General features: G+C 41.0%; 3 protein-coding genes across 3 annotated transcripts in view; 1 reads left to right on the forward strand and 2 right to left on the reverse strand.

The window, feature by feature from the left end:
- zgc:85777 (uncharacterized protein LOC405871 homolog) overlaps positions 1-13396 on the reverse strand; it is a 40228-nt gene extending 26832 nt beyond the window's left edge. The window contains exons 1-2 of the mRNA XM_047384399.1: positions 13159-13396; positions 7752-7872 (exon numbers count right to left, since the gene is read on the reverse strand). Of these exons, the coding sequence (XP_047240355.1) occupies positions 7752-7872; positions 13159-13359 (322 nt within the window). The 5' untranslated portion in view covers positions 13360-13396. The remainder of the gene's footprint in view (positions 1-7751; positions 7873-13158) is intronic.
- A 646-nt stretch (positions 13397-14042) lies between these two features.
- On the reverse strand, positions 14043-14989 carry gngt1 (guanine nucleotide binding protein (G protein), gamma transducing activity polypeptide 1). Its single transcript, XM_047384425.1, has 3 exons — positions 14859-14989; positions 14638-14736; positions 14043-14523 (listed from the first exon to the last, which is right to left on the reverse strand). The coding sequence occupies exons 2-3, from the start codon at positions 14731-14733 to the stop codon at positions 14398-14400; spliced, it is 222 nt and encodes a 73-aa protein (XP_047240381.1). The 5' UTR covers positions 14734-14736; positions 14859-14989; the 3' UTR covers positions 14043-14397.
- Positions 14990-17300: 2311 nt separating this feature from the next.
- tfpi2 (tissue factor pathway inhibitor 2) lies at positions 17301-19882 on the forward strand. Its single transcript, XM_047382929.1, has 5 exons — positions 17301-17460; positions 17602-17772; positions 18293-18472; positions 18562-18735; positions 19106-19882. The coding sequence occupies exons 1-5, from the start codon at positions 17385-17387 to the stop codon at positions 19186-19188; spliced, it is 684 nt and encodes a 227-aa protein (XP_047238885.1). The 5' UTR covers positions 17301-17384; the 3' UTR covers positions 19189-19882.
- The last annotated feature ends 3691 nt before the right edge of the window (positions 19883-23573 follow it).

Raw genomic sequence — 23573 nt, forward strand, 5'->3', positions numbered from 1 at the left:
AATTGAGACTCATCAGACCAGGCAACATTTTTCCAATCTTCTATTGTCTAATTTTGGTGAGCCTGTGCAAATTGTAGCCTCAGTTTCCTGTTCTTAGCTGACAGGAGTGGCACCCGGTGTAGTCTTCTCCTGCTGTAGCCAATCCGCCTCAAGGTTCGACGTGTTGTGCGTTCAGAGATGCTCTTTTGCATGCCTTGGTTGTAACGAGTGGTTATTTGAGTTACTGTTTCCTGTCTCTCAGCTCGAACCAGTCTGGCCATTCTCCTCTCACCTCTGGCATCAACAAGGCATTTGCGCCCACAGAACTGCCGCTCACTGAATATTTTTTCTTTTTCAGACCATTCTCTGTAAACCCTAGAGATGGTAGTGTGTGAAAATCCCAGTAGATCAGCAGTTTCTGAAATACTCAGACCAGCCAGTCTGGCACCAACAACCATGCCACGTTCAAAGTCACTTAAATCACCTTTCTTCCTCATTCTGATACGCGGTTTGAACTGCAGCAGATAGTCTTGACCACGTCTACATACCTAAATGCATTTAGTTGCTGTCATGTGATTGGCTGATTAGAAATTTGCGTTAACGAGCAGTTGGATAGGTGTACTTAATAAAGTGGCCGGTGACTGTAGATACCTAAAAAAAGCCTGCAAAGACATTATAAATACTCCTTCATGGTCACTTAAATGGTACGATAAATACCACAAAATATCGTGATAACACTTAAAGTCCATATTGCCCATCCCTACTGAAAGGCCACTCAGAGAGGAGTTCAAATTCAATTCAATTCAAAGATACTTTATTGATCCCCGAGGGGAAATTAGAATTCCAGTACAACCCATCCAAACATACATCATGACACAAGACAAGGGGGGACGGGTCACCGAGACTTTACTGCTCACTCACAGGCGCTGCCCTTGCTAGATGAAAAAAGAGGCCACATTAGGTAAGTAGAGGGAAAAAAATCATATTTCACACTTTATCCTTAGCAGGATACAGTTTGAGATTGCAAAAAACCTCAGCACAAAGAAGCAACAAGTTGACAAAACAACATCATGCCGGGAACGGTGAAGGTGGTGTGAGGGGTGCATATGTTTATCTTGAGCAAGTGTGTGTGTGCAAGTGAGTGTGTGCAAGTAAGTCCATGAAGCTCTGTCACAGAGGCCATTGTCCTTGATGGTACGTTGGAATGTTCATCAACCGGTCAGACAGTTCTGAGCAGGTCCACAGATGTCCTCAAGGAAGGGAGGGTGCAGAGAGAGCAGAGCGTCATGTTTACATAACTTCCAGGAGAAGTTGACAATAGCCAGCCATCAAGGCCGTGCAGGGGAGCCAGATTCAGAAAAACAACAATTATTTGGGTTAGGCTGACTCTTAATTTTCCGTCAGCCTTGAGAGTCTTGCTGGTGCTTCTCAAAGGCGAATCCAAACAGCCAAATTCCTGGTCTTTCTGCCAGATCCGAGCGAACAACTTTCTCCAAGATTTATCCCATTTCACCCCTGAGTCCAGGAACCGCAACCTGCCTGCGATCCTGTGTAAGGATCACATCCAGTCTGCGATTCAGCTCACGTAACATCTCAGTCTGAGTGTTAATCGCTCTGAAGATCCCATCACACATGCCAGGCAGCCTTACAATGGCCAGAACAGCTGCTGACATTCTCCGAATTTCTCGATATGCCAGGTAACCGCTGACTCCAAAAAGCAGAAATCCTGATATCAAACATCCAATTATATACACATCTTCCACATCCTTGACTGACATTATCGACAGACACACAATCCTCCACTTCTGGCAGGAGTCCATCTTGTATCCGGAGAAAAATGTACCGTCCGTCAAGTGGGCTCTCCCGACCCGTCCTCTCGTCGGGAAAATTTGATCAATTGCATTGAGAGACCAGCTGACCAAATCCATATTTTGGAAGAATTTGGAAGATGTGCAAAAAGAGGCTCCAAAAAAGACAAGACACAGAGCTGAAACAGGGCAGATATGGGAGGGGTGCGGGAGACAGAGTGTTAGGTATTATTTAATCAACTCAGAGGTAAGGAACAACACAGAGTCAGTTTTACTTGCGGCAAGGGTAGCTGTGCAATACAAACTATGAAGTATTAACACTCCTCCCTCTTTATTTATACATGCTTGGTCACACACAGTTCAAACAACATTCAGGGTGGGTGTGTGTGTGTGTGTGTGTGTGTGTGTGTGTGGGGTCAAAAAGGTTAGGGTTCATTTGTCTTGATTATAAACAAACAGAGGAAGTGGGAAGTGGGGACCTGGTGAATAGACCCCAGAGTCTGCTAATAAAAGCATAAAAGAATAAAAACATAACTCATTCTTGTGACCATCTCCCTTCCTGTAACATGTAAGGAGGGAAAAGCACTTAGAGCAGACATGAGTGATAAACAATACAGACGTTATAGAAACCCTAACACAGAGAAAAAGCGTCCACCTCCACCGAGAGCAGGAAAAGACTTGGTAACTCAGGAAGCTCCACAACAGTCCAAACACAGATCACATTCTACAGTTACTTCCAATGTTGTCTCACTTACTGAGGATAAAGTAATCATGTTTGGGAGTATGCCATGGTCACATGGAGCTCAGTATCTGGCATGTACTGTGCCTCCTGGGAGGTTTGTTTTTCTCTGGTTCAGTTCTCGAGCTGTTGGTGTGGGGCCTAGATTGAGGGACCAGTAATAATGCGGCTGTGAGAGTTCATTTAGGACTAGGGCCCCTACTTCCACTACAGCTTTCATACCTGTTTTTGTTGATACTATATTTATATGCAACTTTTGCATAAGATATGGGAGGGGGTGGGAGACAGAGAAAAAACGTCCTCCTCCACCGAGAGCAGAAAGAAAGAGGAAGAAGCCATTACTCCAAAAGCAACATGAAAAGACATGTTCTGTGGCTTGATGAAACCTAAGCATTTGACTGTAATGACCATCATTATGGAGGAAAAAGGAGGAAGCTTGCAAGTCTAAGAACATCCTGTCAACCGTGAAGTACAGGGGTGGCAGCATTATGTTGTGTTTTGTTGCAGCAGGCTGTGGTCCATATCACAAGAGAGATGGTGTTCACGAGAAAATAACTTTAAGTGGAAATATTGAAGCAACATTTCAAGAGTTCAGCCTGGAAGTTAAAGCTTGGACACAAATGGGTCTTAGGGACCAAATGGACAATAATTATAAATATTGACAGCAAAGTCAATGTTCTGGGGTCCCATGGAAAATATGTGGTTAGAGCAAAGGCGGCAAGGCAGCATACAAATCTGACTCGGTTCCACCAATTCTGTCAGCAAGAATCAGCCAACATTCCAGCAAACTCTTGTGAAAAGCTTGCGGGCTTCCTATTTGACCCAAGTCATAAAGTTTAAAGGCAATGCTTCCACATTTTAAAGAAACGTGTGCCAATTTCTGACGTTGTAGAAAATAATAAAATAGTATATATATTTTTTTAAATCTCTCTTTTTTTGGCATTTAGCACAAAGAGATAATTCTGGTAATCTTAACTGAACTGATTGGCAGAGTAAAGTTGTATGTGAGGTATTTTATATTTCATTTCTACACTAAAGCATGTACAACATATTGTTACTGCAGTGCATCATTCCCATAGTCTACCTCTGGGCAGATCGTCCTTTCTAATCTTATCAACTAATGCCTAATGCTTGTTTGTTCAGCAAATTTTAATTCCTTCACCCTTCCTCCCCTCCGACTTACAGGCTTGCGGTGAAATCTTCCCTTCAGGACCCACTATCCAACACTGTCATTCACATACTTTGTTGTTCTCTGCATCAAAGGCCATGGCTTAAGCTTGTCATTTTCTCCCAAATGTAAAGATAAGAATGGTCAAAATAATTAAGCTATAAAATTTTTTAATTAAAACACCACTCTGTTATGGTGGGAACACAGAATCTCTTGAAACATCAAAAGTCTTGTTTTCTAGTCACAAATGTAGAAGTGATGATTCATCTAAATCACAAACACTAGTGGTCTCCTACGGCCTTAATCCCACTCGCTTCTCCACCTCAGATATAAGCATGCAGGGTACACAAGCGGAAAGGACTTATGAAGTATGCTTTAGCAACTGTTTTAAATCGTAACAAGTACTTTTAGACATTAACATCGTGTGAATGAAGGAACTGCAGCTAAATTATTTTTTGGAGTGATGGGTTTTCAGGTCTGTCTTTTTATGTTCAACATGTCATCATTCAAAGTGACATTTGAGCTTTGACCAGGATTTTTCAGGCTTCAGATGTGTTACAGATTGTCATGTCAGTTTCTGAAACGGAATCACAGAGTGCTTACAGAACATTTACCAGGTCGACTGAGGCATAGATGATTAATCCGGTTTCATGTTTTTATAGCTCATCAAATGAAATTCACAGGGATACAAATGGATTGAGTTCTGTGTCAAAAATTCCTTTCATATACCTGTCATGAAATAGATGAAAAATGTTATCAACCCTAAAAATGTTTGCTTTCAACAGCAAGGATGCTAATTGGCTCCGGCCCAACATCAGCTCGCAAGGCTTGTACACGGGCATATTAGTGATATAAAAACCCACATCCACATACAAACTCCTCTGTTTTCGCAATTTCCAACTACATTCTACAAAAATGTTGTTTCCTGTTTTATACAAGAAACTTTTTGCAGCACTTTAATGCTGATAGGTCAGCTCTATTACAGCAACAACAACAAAATCACTACTATTTTGGCGATTTTGAAACAGACTGCATTTGTTGAGTTTAAAAGTGTTTTATCTTTGTTGAATATTTGTGAAGCCAATTTTTTGGCACTTAAAACAGTCTAATACTATGGTTTGTATTACGGCTTGGTGACGTAACCTTAAAATAATCCTGAAACATATTTGGGATTTATCGTGACTCACAATATCCATCTTGATAATAATGCTGTTTCACAAAGTTTCTTATCTTGCCATGTCTGGTGACATCGTCGTCGTCTTCTGCTTCATCCGAAAACAACACTGCTCCTCCTGAAGCTGAGGTTCAACTATCAGCCGGACTCTCCTCTCCAATACCCTGGCATAGGCCTTACCAGAGAGGCTGAGGTGTGTGATCCCCCTATAGTTGGAACACACCCTCCGATCACCCTTCTTATGAAGGGGACCACCACCCCAGTCTGCCAGTTCCCCTTCTTATGAAGGGGGACCACCACCTCAGTCTGCCAGTCCAGAGGCACTGTCCCCGAGCGCCACTCAATGTTGAAGAGGCGTGTCAACCATGACAGCCCCACAACATCCAGAGACTTGAGGTACTCAGGGCAGAGCTCATCCACCCCCAAAGCCCTGCCACCGTGGAGCTTTTTAACCACCTCGGTAACTTCAGCCTTGGTGATGAAAGAGTCCAACACCGAGTCCCCAGCCTCTGCTTCCACCAGGGAATGCATGACGGCAGGATTGAGGAGATCCTCGAAGTACTCCTTCCACCGCCTGATAATGTCCCCAGTCGAGATCAGCAGCCTCCCACCCCTACTGTAAACAGTGTTGGCGAAGCACTGCTTCCCACTCCTGAGGTGCCGGATGGTTTGCCAGAATCGCTTCAAGGCCAACCGGTAGTCCTTCTCCATGCCCTCACCGAACTCCTCCCAAGCCCGTGTTTTTGCCTCTGCCACAGCACGCTTGGTCTCACGGTACCCATAAGCCACCTCAGGAGTCCCACAAGCCAACCACAACTGATAGGACTCCTTCTTCAGCTTGACAGCGTCCCTTACTACCGGTGTCCACCACAGGGTTCGGGGATTGCCGCCACGACAGGCACCGCAGACCTTTTGGCCACCTTTTGGCATTGACAATAGATGCGGAGAACATGGTCCACTCAGACTCTATGTCTCCAACCTCCCTGGTCAAATCTGGTCAAAGCTCTCCTGGAGGTGGGAGTTGAATACATCCCTGGTCAAGGGCTCCGCCAGATGTTCTCAGCAGACCCTCACTATGCGCTTGGGCCTGCCAAGTCTGTCCGTCTTTCTCCTCTACCAGCAGATCCAACTCACCACCAGGTTTTGATCAGTGGACAACTCAGCCCTTCTCTTCACCCAAGTCCAAAAGGTCTGAAGACACAACAACAAAGTCGATCCTCGACCTCCTGCCTAGGGTGTCCTGGTGCCAAGCGAATTGATGAACACCCTTATGCTTGAACATGGTGTTCATTATGGACAATCGGTGAGTAGCACAGAAGTCCAATAACAAAACACCACTCGGATTCAGATCGGGGAGGCCATTCCTCTATATCACGCCTCTCCAGGTGTCACTGTCATTTCCCACGTGGGCGTTGAAGTCCCCCAGCAGAATAATGGAGTCCCTAGGAGGGGCACTATGCAGGGACCCCTACAGGGACACCAAGAAGGCCGGATACTCCGCACTACCACTCGGCCTGTAGGCTGTAACGACAGTCAGAGACCTGTCCCCAACCCGAAGGCGCCAGGATGAGACCCTCTCATCCACTGGGGTAAACCCCAATAGGAGACGGCTGAGCTGGGGGGGAAACAAGCAAACCCACCCCAGCTCGCCACCTCTCCCCGCGGGCCACTCCAGAGTAGAAGAGAGTCCAGCCCTTCTCGAGGAGATGGGTTCCAGAGCCCATGCTGTGCGTGGAGGCGAGCCCGACTATTTCTAGTCGAGATCTCTCGACCTCCCGCACAAGCTCACACTCCTCTCCCCCCAGCGAGGTGACATTCCACGTCCCCAGAGCCACCCTAAGCATCCGGAGATAAGACGCTGTGGTCTCCACCTACGTCCGCCGCCCAAATAAGTTCATCTTCCTCAGGGCAGACAGGATAGTGTGGTATGAGCTCAGTAATATTATTTGGTCATTGTTGATATATTTGAGTCGCAGTTGCATCATTTCTGTGGCAGTGGTGCACATGTTCAGTCTACATGTCATATGGGAACCATGTCCATGTGGAAGCATTTTTTGACAAATCAAAATGATTTATGGCAGCCTGACTTTCTGGTGATCAAATTGTGAACTCTACAGTGTCAGATACATAGTGATGTAAAGCCAGAGCATTATCTTCTATAGCATTGTGACGTAGGTATTACCTTTCATTGGTGACAATCTGATATCGCTTAAGTTCAGAATAAGTCAGTGGAAAAAGTTCTAGGCCAACACTTTACCTTAAACACGTTTGACTTCATCCTTTATTTGTTAAGGAATAACAAGGATTTGGCACCAACATAACAAAATCTTTGCAGAGGGAGGGGTTTGCTGATGTAGCATACCCATTTAGCTCACACCTTTTCTGTATTGATATGACTTTGATAATTCCCCTTCTAACATTGCTTTCAGGGTTTATAGTGAACTGAGTTCACACTAAACTTAGAGAAAGGTGTTTCTCCTGCTACATGAATTTCGGGCTTTGCTTCAAATGTTGTTATTTTTAAGAGCTAGCGTTCAGCTCTGCAGTCTGCAGCTCTCTGTACAATTGAGTTTAGAGGGTTGGTTGAGCGCTTCACATAAAACACAAGATTGACCATAGGCTGCAGCGACCAATATAGTCTCTATCAAATCTTTCATTACGAATGTCATTGTAAAGACTGAAAAAACTCTATACGGAAACACACATTGCTTTGCTCACATCCACAAAATTCTCAATGTTCTCAGTTTTACAGTTAATTCATGCCTGTGTATTCCTCATCCTCAAAGTAATCAAAAGGTAAGTATGGCCATCTAATTTGAAGGATAACTTATTTGAGAACACCAACTTCTCAGTGTGGCAGCTAATGCAAGTTTATCAACTTACCAACTGGTTTGTTCACTCCAAGAAAGCCTGCATTTCCCAGTATCTTGAAGATTTTGTGGGCTGGAAATGTCCCTTCTGCTTCCCACTGATCTACATATGGGTTAATCTCCTGGTCGATGATCTGCAGCACAAAGATAACAGTCCAGAAGTATGACCTTGGACATGTGCATTCCTCTGTTTTACATTATTAAAAACATACAATGATCAAGCTTGATGTGTGGCATTTTTCTGTTCTCAGTCTATGTCTTTTAACACTGACAGAGACAGGTCATTGCATACCAGAGAACATTGCATGCAGAAAATGTTACGTGGGAGTCTTCAAACATAATAAGTACTGGGACAGTGAAGATGTCATGGCATTTAAAAATGGGGACGTTGAAGGGTAATACTTGCACTTCAGGACTCATGGTGTCTGAGGCCAAGAGTTTTCTTGATGTTCAACACATCTGAATTTAACCAGTTACATGAGCAATACTTCTGTTTTTTTTTTTTTTTAAACAGATTCTTTCCTTTAAAAAGGCACAATTTTATTCTTAAGTAATGATCCAGAACAACGTCCAAACTTAAAAATAGCTGATTATCATATTTGTGAATTTTCATCTTGATCGACACTGAATGTGCTGAAACCCAAAGCATGGGCTGCAGCTGCTAGAAAAAAAGAGCTTTTTTTAATGGATATTTTTAAAGTGGAGCAACTTAAACCAGCACGGAGAAGCTGTCATTTTACAGTGAGAAGCTGAACAGTGTTTACTTGATGCCTACTTTTCTTATTTTCATCTTAACATTTTACTTTAGCAAAACTAAAGGTTCCAGCTAATCTGCATCAAAAATAAACCATTATTTAATAAGAATAATATTACATAATAAAATTATTGTGTTGATGACAGGCATGGTCCGAAAACCAGTATGAAGTTATATAAACATTTTTTTAAAGCAACAGTTTCAAAACCACAAATATTTTTGCTTATATCGTAATGAGATGGTAGAGATGTGTCAGAATGACCACAGTTTTCTACAAGGAGCAAATAGTTATACCATGCTCCCCCTCCCCTTCCGATTGCTGCACACTGTTGGTCAGCTAGCTGAAAGAAGGCTTCTATACTTCACCATGGCTTAAAAGAAAGACAGAATTGGCTATTCTGAAATATCTCCAATCACAAAAATCGTGGACAGTTACGGCATAGAAACTAAAGGAGGACCACCTGTCGCTCTTATAAAGGTAGCACTGTTTTAAAGCTACATCTGCCTACCATTTCTGTTATGACTGCTGGCTTGCCTTTCTGAGCAGATCGAGGAATTAACCTCCTAATTTTTGCTTGTTTTACTTGTGTAACTCTATAAAGAGAAGTTTCGATTGCCTAGTAAGTTCATTTTTAGATCACATAAAGATACTCTATGTATGAGAAACGTCTATAATAGTAAAGGCCTCTAACTGTTGAGGCCGCTATTTCTTCCAAGCACCTTGAAGTGGGATTCAGTTGGAGAAGCTCTTATGAGATGCTTAGTAACTGGTGTTGTTGATGTGGTGTTGCAACCGTATATCTACATTTTTAGTGGGAATTCATGTAGCAAATTGTTGTCACCCTGTCTCTTTTTAAAACTCTGACCTCTTTCATTCAATGACTAGAATGACTAAAAAAGTGGATTTACAAAATAGAGAAAAATAAATCAAACAAAATTCCTGTTTATATTTAAAATACCCATCAAAAAATGCATTCTTCCATTTTACTGGCTTCCTTTCATTATTGAGTTTTTTGCAGTGGGATGCTTTTAAAAAAGACCAGAGCATCTACTCAACTTTGTTTAGCAGCTTGATGTAATACGCTCTAAATACAAGTTGTTGTTTTTTTTTGTTTCAAATACAGGAGGTGTTTTATGAAAATATTACACATAATTCTTATTCTTTACCTTTTAAGCCATGAACTATCCCATAAACAGAAGCTCAAACTGTGAAAATTAAGCCAAATTAAAAATGTGTTAATGTGTTATTAAATCCTTATGAATGGTTCCAAATAAGAGTCAGACAAAATTGCTAAACTTCATTTACTCCTGCCAAAACACAGAAACACCAAGCCAGCTAACCAGGCCAAAAGAAAAAAAAAAACTAATTTTGAGAGACTTAAAAAAAACAAATGGGATGGACAGCTAGTGCTGGAAAGCAAAACATAAAGGTCATCAGGGAGTAATCCTAAGTATGCTCAAAAAAGTTATTTTGCTCAACTTGTGCAACATAGCTGAGAGGTTTCACATTATTGAGCTGTCTTTTAGCAACACAGGGTCAAAAAATTGCATTACGCAAACACCGACGCTTTGCACTGGACAAGGTATTTTGGATAAGACAAAATTAGGCAGGAATTTCCCATTATAAAAATATTTTACACTATTGCTGGGTGTTTTGAGATTTTGGAGGATAGTAATTACAAAATAATTCAGGAGGAGTAAACTGAGTGAGAATAAACTGACGAATATATATCATATATATCTTATGAATACATCTTTTATCCCAAATACCATGCATATTAAGATAGCATAGTCAGATAGCTTTTATTACTCATTTTGGTATAACTAATTAGTAAGCATGAACTGGTATAAGATGATGACTAAGATTACAAATCTTTTTAAAAGATTAATAGAAAATTGTATAATGTGATCTTAAGGTACTTGTACTTGCAACATAGACTTCAGCAAAACTACGAATACGCAGTAAATGTGGTAGTAGTTTTCATTGGTTTAATTAGCAGAATATACCATTTTACTCTGTGAAGAGTATTTAGCCTGCAGCCCACTGCTTTAAAGTGTAGCTTACCAACTTCAGTTTTAAAACGGTGTTACCACAGAAGAGATGGTTGGTGCTACCTCTTCAGATGATAGTTAACTTATGAATTAGCTGCAGGAAATCCTGAGGTGAACCCAAGCAAGGTAAGACATGACTAACTGCTTCTTAATAACGTCAGGGAAATCTGTTGTTGCTCCTCTTTATTCACAACAGTTGCTATGGTATGAATACCTGCTCTGGCCAGTTTCTGACCATGTACAGACTATGAAAGCCTATGATTAAAAGATAATTTTAGAATTATTGTCACTCTGTGACTATAACCTTGAGTATTGGCTGAGGGACTTCCTACAACCCTAACTGTCAGTAATTTATAAACACACACTACCATATAGTGAATTATTTTAATACATTATTACTCAAGTTCCCCTTTCTTCAATGCCACCATTTGGTCTGGATTTCCTTTTCACATGTTCATCCTTCCCTGAATTCCCAGTGCTAGATTATTTTCAACCTCCTGGCATTCTTTAAAAAAACATTTAGTCTGAAAAAAAGCTTCCCTTGATTTTCTTTCTCTTGGGGTTCCTGTTGCTATTACTGAAGCCTGTTTCCATTTCTTTGTGTGGTAAGAAAAATTTTGAATGAATCACTTTGATTACTAATTATTGACCTAATTCTTTAGTGGAACAATTAGCTATGCCAGCCAGGTGTGTCAGATAGTATAAGTGCATCTTAAAATGGCTATGACACGCTAAGACAAAAATGTGAAACTTATTTCTCTAGGGTAACAAGGTCTTAAAAAAGGCATTTTCAGAAGTGGGTTGAACTTTATTTTAGTTTTTTCTTAAGTCAGATAGTCTGACACTTAACATTACTTAAACACAGGAACAAATCATAGTGGGTTATCCTGGCTTAAAAGGAACAACACACAGCCCCACTGGCCTTTCACTTTTGATAACTGAGATAAAGCACTTTTAGAAAATTAAGAAAGCAATCTGTAACCAGTAATTTTATTTTCACTTCAGTAACCCATATAAATGTGAAGACTTAAACAGCAAAGAGTTATTACCAGTTCAGCAGTGCTACTACAGATAACATAGTTAATGACGTGTAAAAAGGAAACATGAGACTCAGGTGGCTTTAGATCAATTCGCTCCACTCCTGTCCCACTTTCAACCCACACACTGCCATTTCATCCATGCCAACAAACGTTTTTCATCCATATATCTAACCATAGTGTAGCAATTTATTTATTTGGGTCCTGGTCGATCCGCCCCTTCACCATTTCATTCTTCCGTAGTTTTGGTGCCTTTCTTACCTGACTTTTTTGGGTACGAAACGGAGTCAAGTGTTTTGTCACGACCAGGCGTTAACTGATGCTGCGAGGATGTTACTTTCCCACTTTCATTAACAATGACTTAAACATCAATCTACTGTAAAGAATTTTGGTTAAAAACATCTCAAATTAATATTATATACCAGCAGGAGGCCGCTCTGAGTTATTTTGATTTCCTCTGGGATGATAATTTTTCAAGTGTCTTAATAGTCGACTAGCCCAAATGGGCATCAGAACCACGGACTGTAGATACTGTAATATTCATTCTTAGCAAAATTATGTACAATTCATATAAAGTATACTTGAGATTTCAGCTATTTTAAATGTCCATCAATCAGAAAAAAATATGAATAAATAATAAAATGCTTTCTCTTGGTAGTTGAACATTCAGAAAATATATAAAATTCACAAAATGTTGATATTAAATTAATTTAATTGTGTGTGGTTCCAAACCCTGTTTGGGTCCATCGATTCTTAATAAATATGAACAATTACGATTAATAGTTCAACTAAAACCACTCATTAAGGTGACCTACAACTACCTTAATAACATCAACTACCTTACAAGCAAACAACCTGCACCTTTCCCCAGACGTGTCATGTCTCTTGGTCTTTTCAACAGCAAGAATATTATTTCAAAAACAGGAGTTAAAAGACTTTATTTGGGTCCTTACAATTATCACTAATTGAAGTGTGCTGAATATCAATGGATATGCTATTTGACATATACATGACACCCTCAACACATGCAGACCTCAGTCATTCTCACAATTGCATGCATGATGCATGTGATGTTACAAATTAGTTCTGGAAATATAAAGACGCAGGATTAATCATGTGGGAGTTAGAGGTCTGATGCTGTGCAAGTCAGCAGCAGCACGGCTAAAACTGAGAGGTGGCTCGTGAAGGCAGCTGTCAAGACTGTATTTAGGGTTGTGGATCTGTGTAGCCTCCATGTAGATCTCAAACATTTATACACATACTTATCATGACTACTTTCAGCGAGCAGGGAGTAAGTGTTTAGCTGAGGGAGCCTTGTATCTCTGCAGTGAAGGACAGGCAGCAAATACTAACACATGCACTGGAGGAATCAACACAAGCTAACACTGCGACCTCTCACCCAGTTTTATTTGAACGCTTTAGTCTTCTTTGATTTTATTATAAGGAATGACAACTATTTAGCTAATAAAATACTCCAAGCTCACATCTAAAACAATTACACTAGTCTCCGAGCCCTGATTTGTTACCTGCTCTTTAGGTAGCTGTGATAAAACTAATATATTAGCACTCCTGCATACCTTCCTGAGGGCCTCCTTCAACGCAAAGTGCTCTTGTGTGTAGATTAAATGGTCCTTTGCGATCTCTGGAGGCTTGGTCGTTACAGACTGAGATGACACATTCTCAGACAGCGAGCGGGCACCTGAAAACGAGGCGAATTTGTACAAAGTGCGGCTGCAGAGCAGCATCTTTACCCCCACAGCTCCTTCAGGTAGCGCCATGACTGTTTACGCTCAGCTGTTTGCGCATGCGTGTTGGTTTTTGTTTACCCTGACGTTCGAAGGAAGCAGCGATAGAGTTCAATGGACGTTTTCATAATAGTAGTAGTAAAGTTTTAATAATATCTGCCTTGTTGCCGCATTTAATCATTTAAAGAAATGTTCATTTAAAATAAAATACTCATCTCAGTAATATCTAGTAGTATCTGGCATTTACTCTGTAGAATGTTGTGAATAACATTTTGTTCTTTTGAAATTATTACACACACACACACACACACACACACTTCTGTGATGTGCATATATATATATATATATATACATATATATATATATATATATATATATATATATAGAAGAACATCACATTTTTCAGATTTTCAATTAAACTTGCCATGTATAATTCCTCTTCCACTTTCTAGTTACGCACCATTTTAATGTTGGGTTATCATGTAAACTCTGTTGAGGCTGTAATCTGACGGGATGTGGAAAAAGTATTTACTGAGCTGCTTCATGTTTCAATGACCATAAAACGTTTTTTTCATCTACAGCTATACAATAAAAAATACCTTTCTGTGATGTTAAAAATGCTGATTCCTTAATGATAAAACCTCTAAATGTATGCAAACATTGGGAAAATGCAACTGTTACTGTATACTATCTTTAAAATCCCAAACAGAGACAGGTTGAGTTATAAACATGCACGTTTAATGACAGTTGCTTCAGTGTATGAAAACAACACGCAGGCCCGTTTACTCAGACTATATATGTCACATGACAGGGAAGCATTATTATTATTATTATTATTAGAACTCATGCAGAAAAAAAAACAAAACTCTTATTTAACGCATCTGCTCCAAGGATGATACAAATCTGCCCCCGAAAAATGGTAGGTTCATTTACAGGGTAGCTTGTGCCGTTGTATAACTTCTGTCTTTATTGTGTCCTTCTAGTCTTCTCAGTCTGCAAATCCACTTTGCAATGGGAGGGAGAATGTCCTTGGGTACTAATCTGAGATAGGAAAAGCTCCTCAGGTCCATTTCAGCAGATGACACAGCCACCTTTTTCCTTGAAGGGGTTCTTCTCCTCTGAAATGCCTTTGACAAGGGTGTCCTCCTCCACTCCAGCCTGAATGTACTCCTTGATTTCCTCACAGCATTTAGATGTCTAAAATGATCAGACAGATGTGTGGAGATGTTAGTTTATAATATTATTCCTTAAAAGTGAATTGCAAGCTTGAATGTTTAGAATAAGATTGTCATTTAGAAATGATAAACTTACCAACCACCTCTCAAGCTTTATTTCAATTTTGAGTTGGTTTACTTCCATCACAGCCTTGTCCTTGTCTGTCAGGTCTTCCACATTTATGACCGGCATTCTCTGTCAAAGAAAATTAAATGTTTAGATGATATAATACTCAACATGACAAACACATGATCTTGATTTAAGGATTCTAAATAAATTTTCACCTAACTCCACCTATATAATAGGAAGGTACTTACGAATGCTCACAGGTAGCAGTCCTTCACCACCAAAATCCTGTTGCAGAATCCCTCTCCTCTCCCTCAATCTGGGTTATAAAGTAATCTGCACCAACATTTCTAATCTGCTAATCTGATTAAATCAAGGCCCCACTGAATGATTACGCCATTTATTCTGGAACAGCATCAAAGGAGGAGAGGGTACCTCACAGCTGTCTTTTTGGGTAGTATTTATGCAAAAACATCAACATATGGTTCCTGTTTATTACACATTGAATTATAATTTGAGCTATTTTGAAGGAGGGCTTTCTCAGAGTAAGATATATGGGGTAGTGGGTGGCGTTTTAGGTATTAGGTCATTTTGATAAGTCGGCTTATCTGTATTTAGCCTTACCTGTCAAGGTGGAGGCACATCATTGATCTGAACATGAGGGCACGACACTTTTTCTGAGTCACATCTAGTAACAGCTAGGCTACAACAAAGAAGTAATGTAAAATTAATTCATCCATCTATTGTTTTCCATTTTTTTATGATTTAGTCATAGGTCTGATGCCCGAACCACCTCTACCGACTTGGTTTGAATAGAAATACGGTAACTCTACTTCAGATGGCAGAGCTCCTCGCTTAGGAATCTCTTAGAAGTTCTGCCATGCTACAGAGGACGCTCATTTCAATTATTTGTATCTAGGATCTGATTGTTTTGGTCTTGATCCATATCTTATAACCACATGTATGGGCCAGAATGTAGCCTGGTAAATTAATAGCTTCTCTTTTATCCCAGTTTTTACTTTAGCATGACAGACCAGAATATCACCAGCATTATTGCAGATGAAGCCCAAATATTTCGATCCATCTCCTGCTCCATCCAATCATCGCTCTTGGACAGGACAACAAAATACTTGCGTCTTCGACCCGGAGAGAGCAATTCACTTTTTCTCCAGCCTCAGACTTAGAGGGACTAACTCATCCCAGCTGCTTTGCATTCAGCGGTCAACTGCTCCAGTACATGCCGAGACTCATGCCCTGAAGATGCCAACAGAACCATATCATTTGCAAAAAGCAAAGACAGGACCCTGCTATATTCTTCTCCACAACTACACCTTGCAGATAATATCCATAAACTCTACAAACAGGATCAGTGACAGCAGGCATCCATGGTGGAGTCCAACCAGGAACAAGCTCAACTAGGTGCCCAGAATAAGGAGACTAAGGAGTTGTTCCTTTATTTTTACCAGTTATAAGCGCCAAATAGCTAAATTAAGGCAGCCCAGTTACTCCCTACTACCACTGACAAAATGCCTTAATGGACATGGTTCAAGGCCTTCTTTGGTTTTACAAAACACGGACCAGACAACCAAGCTCACATGACACCCATGGTAACTTTTCAAAGGGGAAAGGTCTGGTCCACTGTTGGTCCATTGCCTGGACCAAAGCCACACTGGTCTCCTGCTAAATCCTGTTAAGTTTTATCAGTTGGTAGGAGCCTCCTGTCTAGCATCTTATATACTTTTCCAGGGATGTTAAGAAATGTGATCCTGCCATTCCCCTTTCTTAAACAATGGGACCACCAAACTGGTCTACCACTTCCCAGGTGTTATCCTAGACTTTCCTAAGACATTACACAGGTCAACCATGATTTCCCATAATTTGTAGGATTCAGGGTTCTTGGCATGTCTCATAAATTCTTTGCAACCTGCACCTAGGAAGCTTTTTAGCTATCTCAGCAATCTCTGCCATGGTGATGAACTTACCTTGCCTTGAGTCTTTAACCTCCACCATGGCAGACATGGTAAAAAAAACTGAGGGGATCTTCAAAGTGCTCCTTCTACCAGCAGTATAGGTCTGGTCATTGTGCCCTATCACTATTTCATATTTTTGTAGTTGTACTTTGACAGTGTATGGTTGAAAGTATTCTCTTATATTCTATTCATAAATTGTTGTAATGAAATGTAATCTGTGACTCTAATAAATAATATCTACCAACAGGAGATTACTCAGTGTTATTCTCATTTAATCTGGGGTTTCTCATATTTGTAAGAGTTGACCAGCGATACAGTTATTGTTTCAAATAATATACAGGTAAATTATGAGAGATTTAAACATCTAAAGGCTATTTATCTCAGAATACATGATAATACTTCATAGTACCTGAAATCTGTGAACTTGACTTCTCTGAGTAAATCAACCTTTCCCAACAGTTTCTTTTCCTCATACCAAATCTCGTTTTCACGGTTCTGTGGAACATTTACAGGGAACCTTATCATCACCAGGGACTTAAGATAAGAATATTACACAACCCAATCAAGCAGAGAGAATTTATTATTTTCTTTTTGAGTTTAGTTGAATGCAGGCTTAGTCACAACTTTAACCTCACTATACACAAGTATTGCAAAAATGTATCTTATGTCATAGATTTATGCTTTCCTTTGTACTGAAATGAGTCACTACTTCCCCGCCCCAGAATTCCACCCCCTGGGAAGCGTTTCAGGGTTATAAAGCCTGAACTGAGCGGGGTGGTCGGCACCGAGAGAATACCAGCGCGCACAATGGAGTTTGCCTTATTTGCGTTCTTTACATTATTTACCTCGCTTTCCAGCAGTTTGGCGTTCTCACGTAATAAAGGTAACATGACCACCCCCCCCTAACCTAAACGTTAACGTTTGTAAATAAAGTGTCTCGTGGCTTATGTAACAACGAAAGATTACGTCTTTTATTTTGTATTGGAGCAATAATAATGTAACAATGTTGCCTCTTTTATTCTAGACGCATGTCTGCTTCCAGTGGAAGAGGGTCCCTGCAAAGGAGATATCGAGCGCTATTACTACAACACCATCACCCAGAAGTGCGAGGTGTTTTATTATGGGGGCTGCGAGGGAAATGACAACAACTTTAACAACTATCAAGAGTGCCGCAAGACATGCTTCAGAATTCCAAGTAAGATTTCTTCTTATTTAAGTAGAGCAAAAGCTTAACTTTATATTATTATTACTTATGAGAAACTGTTCTATATGAACAGTTCTCTGCAAAATCAAAGACTACAGATATGTTTGTAGATTTGATGTAATTCATCCACACCAAGAAGCAAATAATTGTTTTGTTTTTTAAGTAAAAATGTAGAAAGTGTGCATTTCTAGTTGGTCCTCTTTACTTTGATAACCCTAAATAAATTCCAGTTGAGCCAACTGCCTTCTGAGGTCAAGTAATAAATTACAAAGTGTGTTTTGTAGGGCCACAGCAAACGTGGAAGAAGGTATGTGGGTCAGATGAGAGCAAAACTGAACTTTTTAGCCTACATGAAAAGCATTAGGCGTGGTGGAAAACGTACACTCCTTAAGTCTATAGAAGCAAGACCTGAAAAGATCATCAGATTATACTTTTAGCCCAATATCTGATAAAGCTGTGCTTATTTTGTGAGATTTAAATCCTAAAAATTTTTTAAAACTTTTCTCTTCAGAGATTCCTCAAAACTGCAGGTATCCCAGAGAGGATGGTCACTGTCGTGGCCTCTTTCCTCGCTACTTCTTCAACATGACCACCATGCAGTGTGAGTCCTTTTATTATGGGGGCTGCGGGGGCAACTCTAACCGCTTTCTAAGTCTCACCTCTTGCATGGAGTACTGCCGTCCAAAAAAAAGTTAGTAAGATTTCCCAGATTATTAAAAATAAAATAAAAAAAGGAAACTGCAATTGATAGCCTCAATTACTTTCTTTTGTGTTTCGCAGCTGTTCCTGTGCTCTGTCGGGACCCTCTGGACAAAGGGAGTTGTTCAGCCTCAATAACTCGGTACTACTTCAACGTGGCCACCAAGATGTGTGAGGAGTTTGTCTACTCGGGCTGCGGAGGAAGCAACAACAACTTTGTGTCACTGCAGAGCTGTATGGATGTGTGTGTTCAAGGTGCGAAAGTGTGAATCGGTGATACGTGTGCTAGACGTTTCACTGTCCACAGTGCAATTTTAGGCAGTGTCAGAGCAGCCTCTCAGACCCATGCTCTGGTTTTAATTAAGTCAGAGGAAAAAAGTGCAAATTGAGCTCAGATGATTTCACTATCAGTAGGGTTTAAAAAATGCTCGTTATCTGAATAAATTCTCTTTTGACCTCCAAATCAAATCGCACAGCCAGTCGTTATCATACGACCTAGAGAACACTAGACAAAACCTATCTCTGAGAGGTCCTGCTATTCTAATCCTGAGCTTTGGAAAGTCAGCTGCCATCAGACGTATGAGCTACACTAACCAGATCCTGCATATTTTCTTTTTTGTTTCAGGAGTGAAAAAACGCACAAGCCATGGGAAAATTCGGCGCTTGAAGCAAAATAGAAACAATCGTATCCAATTTTTGCAGGCCTAAAGGCCTGATGCTGTACTCAGGAGTTCTGACTTGGGCAAGTCCTCAACGTTTGTTAGAACTAACATAATGACAAGGTCGTGTTTGTTGGTATAAAGCTCATACACACAATATGACTGCCTTATGTACATTTTTTGACTTCCCAATGTGATTTTTAACGAATGTTGTTAATGATACTCAGTCAGCCTGAAGCATAAGTGACTAAGCTGCTACATAAGGTTTTTAGGCTAGCATTAAAATTTTAATTCTTTGAAATTTAAATTCAAATTTATGTAGGATTATAAGTAATTGACAAATTTTTTTATTATCTACCTATTATAGACGAAAATATTCAAAGTATACTTAAAAGCTTTTCTCCAAACCTTTCAGTGAATCAACCAGGTCTGTCACCTATAGAACATGTCATGGTTAGTTTGTCTGATTGTTTTGGTATTTTGCTGTAAAAATGATAATTTGTCAAGATAAAATATACCTTCTTCAAAAACAAGCATTCACCCACACATTTGTTGTGACATCACAAAGGTGTTTTCTTGTCTTCTGTTCATTGTGTTTACCAAAGCTTGATTATTGGGCCTTTAATGATGTCATAAGCCCAACACACACGAAGTAGAAAGAACAGTTTTTTTTTCTCGAGTGCCCTTTTAAAAATATTGTATTGTGTGACATCCTGCAGCGAAAATAAATACTTTATGACCCATCTCTGTTTTTATTGTAAGGGTATATTTATTATTGAAAAAAATACAAGCTTGCTGCCTGTGTCTGTGGCAGGAGTCACATTTCATGCACAATATAAGGAAAACTAATTAGTAGCTAAACAGATGAAAATATGCCCCTTATCCTGACTCTACATTGAAACATTTTACTCTGGACACAACTGCCGGCCAAATGAATAAGTCAGAGAAGTAACCTTGTCTCCACAATTTATTTACTGTTATTTATTTTATAAATAATGTAAAATGCAAATGGGCCCCAAATCAAATTCTTCTTTGGGGCCCATATGTCGGAGGAGGATCTTGGGTCGGACCAAAGTGCAGACAAGAGCTCGGTAGCCGCATCATAGTTTATTCCTCAAAGGCAAAAACGTAACAAAAACACTGCAGATATGAATCAGAGTCCAAAATACAAAACTCTGCAGGTACTAATGGCAAAACGTAGCATAAGATCAAAGCGAAGCATAAACAAAGCATAGACGTGGTAGGGAACGGGATAGTAACAGAAGGAACCAGCCAGGAACTAAGCACACAGAACAACTAATATACACCGAGCACATAGAAGGGAACAAAAGGCAGGTAATCACAGAAACAGGGAACAGGTGGGACAAGGAACAGGTGACACAAATACAAAGGCTGAAGAAGAGTGAAAGGACTAAACAAACAACAGAAAACAAACTAAGCAAGAGAATAAATCAGAGGAGGAAACAAAGAACTAGAATAACTATGAACTAAAGTAAACAAAGAAACTAGAGGAGAACATAGAAACAACAACCTAAGAAATAAACAAAGAGCCATAAGGAGAATCTAAATTACAAAATAAACCATCACAAGAACCCACAAAGTCCAAAATGTCACTCCATGACATAACCCCCCCCTCAAGGTCGGATTCCAGACGACCTCTGGGAACTAACAAAAGTTAAAAGCAAAACAACCCACCCAGGGTGGGCGGAGGGAGGCCTTGGGAGGTGGGCCAGAGTCCAAAACAAAAGTAACTCCCAATAAACAAAACAGAGTCCATAATCTCCAGAGGTGAGAACAAAAATCCAGGAGGCCGATGATCAGGGGGACTGCGACGATGAAGCCAGCGATGAAGGATCCGATGTTTTGGAGGTCTGCAGCGAGGATGCAGGCAGCCTTGAGTCCGGCAGTGGAGATGCCAGGCAAACCCACGAAGCGAGGAGTCAGGCAGTGTATGACGTGGCGAGGTCCTCAGAGACTTAAACCTGGCGTCCGGTTCGGACCCAGGCCTAGAGTAGTCAGGAGTACGGTCAGTCAAAAAGTCAGTCGTCACATAGCAGTGGTGTGTCAGGCTCTGGTGTGTCATGGTGAGTGTCAGGCAAAGAGTCAGGCTGCCGTGCGTCAGGCAAAGAGTCAGGCTGCCGTGCGTCAGGCAAAGAGTCAGGCTGCCGTGCGTCAGGCAAAGAGTCAGTGGTGCCTGGAACATAGTCAGTCAGTATTTCCAGTAGCACCCCCCAGAGGGAACTGAGCAGGTGCTCTGGACCAGGTCGTGAAGGTAACCCGACCACGGGCTCCTCCGAAGCATGGTGTGGAAGTGGAGGCAGCCCCCCCACGGGTGACGTGGCTCTGTAGACCCAGCGGCGGCCGGCTGAGGCTCTGTAGACCCGGCGGCGGCCGGCTGAGGCTCTGTAGACCCGGCGGCGGCCAGCTGAGGCTCTGTAGACCCGGCGGCGGCCGGTTGAGGCTCTGGCGGCTTGGCTGCATGCTGTGAGTCCCGCGGCTTGGCTGCATACTGTGAGTCCAGAGGCTTGGCTGCCTTAATGGCCAAGAGAAGAGGGTCGAAGGGACCTCCAGCGGAGAGTGGAGCTGGAGCGTGCCCACCAACTCCGGGGAAAACAGCCGCGAGGAGGTCATGGCGGATGGACCCTCCATAGAATAGTTAGAGGTGCCCACCCGTACCTTCTCGGTGACGACTGCCCACCGACGATGACGTCGTCCAGGACAGGACGAAAACCCAGCCGAAAACTCTGCAGCGGCAGGCGGCAATGGGGGCAGCTCGGCTGGAGCTGCTGCAGACGTGGAACGCTTGCGGCGAGAACGACGTTGCTTGGAGGAGGATCGTGCTGGTGAGCAGCGGTTCCGACCTGGCTCAAAATCCACATCAGCCCAGTCGGCCTCACCGAAGCATTCTTCCATCTCCTCCAGCAATAAAGGTGAGGGCGAAAGTTCCACCTCCTCACCGTACATAGTCCTCAGCGTCTCCACTTGCTGCTTTACCCATAGCTTCAGCTCTGTGACTTTGTCCTCTTGGTCCTCATGGCTGGTTCCTAATGTCGGAGGAGGATCTTGGGTCGGACCAAAGTGCAGACAAGAGCTCGGTAGCCGCATCATAGTTTATTCCTCAAAGGCAAAAACGTAACAAAAACACTGCAGATATGAATCAGAGTCCAAAATACAAAACTCTGCAGGTACTAATGGCAAAACGTAGCATAAGATCAAAGCGAAGCATAAACAAAGCATAGACGTGGTAGGGAACGGGATAGTAACAGAAGGAACCAGCCAGGAACTAAGCACACAGAACAACTAATATACACCGAGCACATAGAAGGGAACAAAAGGCAGGTAATCAAAGAAACAGGGAACAGGTGGGACAAGGAACAGGTGAAACAAATACAAAGGCTGAAGAAGAGTGAAAGGACTAAACAAACAACAGAAAACAAACTAAGCAAGAGAATAAATCAGAGGAAGAAACAAAGAACTAGAATAACTATGAACTAAAGTAAACAAAGAAACTAGAGGAGAACATAGAAACAACAACCTAAGAAATAAACAAAGAGCCATAAGGAGAATCTAAATGACAAAATAAACCATCACAAGAACCCACAAAGTCCAAAATGTCACTCCATGACACCATACAATTGTGGGCCGGCTCTGATGATAGTGCACCACTGTTCCTACTTTTGTATTTTGTTGCATTATGTAAGATAACTGGGTTTTATGTAAGTAACACTTTATTGTAAAGACATTTCTTTCATATTTTTTTTATAAAATGTAAAGATTATGTTGAAGAATTCAGTTTTTTTACGCAAAGCATTCTATGAATGTGGCGCTTGAATAATAAACAAAATTAAAGCATGGGAATTTAAGCCTAAAAGTCATGCTATGTCATGCAGTGCTGCAAGATTATAATCATAAATAGTGTCTTATTTGAGTGGGGGAAAAAACTGGCTTGGCTGGTTTCTTCCCTTTCTCTCAGTCACTTTCACTTATTTCCTCCACTAATGGTTCTGTCTCCCTTCCTTATCAGGTAATACTGTGCAATGCACTAGAGCCAATCTCTGCCTGCTTGTGCATGGCCTTAAATCAGGAAGGAAGCAATCATGAGGCAGTAAACACTGCTGTTGTAACAGGGTCATTAGAAAATCTTTGAATATTCAGGCGACAGGAAGCTGCAGATTTTCAGAATGTGCGTAATGAGGTTTTAGAAATTATTATTTAGCAATTATAATGCAATCACAGAATAATAAAAAAAATAACAACCCCAGAGTCAAATGCGCCTACACAGGCAAATTCAAATGTCCTGCTAGACACCAAAATATGAAATGTTTCAAGGTCTTTTTGGTCTGTGACAATTCAGTTTTCTCAAATGAGTGCTTCAAAGGGTAACAACAAAAATTCAAACAAATCTGTAAAACTGAATTTGTACTTTGTTTTGTC

Source organism: Girardinichthys multiradiatus, chromosome 13, assembly GCF_021462225.1.
Source record: "Girardinichthys multiradiatus isolate DD_20200921_A chromosome 13, DD_fGirMul_XY1, whole genome shotgun sequence".
NCBI classification, from domain to species: Eukaryota; Metazoa; Chordata; class Actinopteri; order Cyprinodontiformes; family Goodeidae; genus Girardinichthys; species Girardinichthys multiradiatus.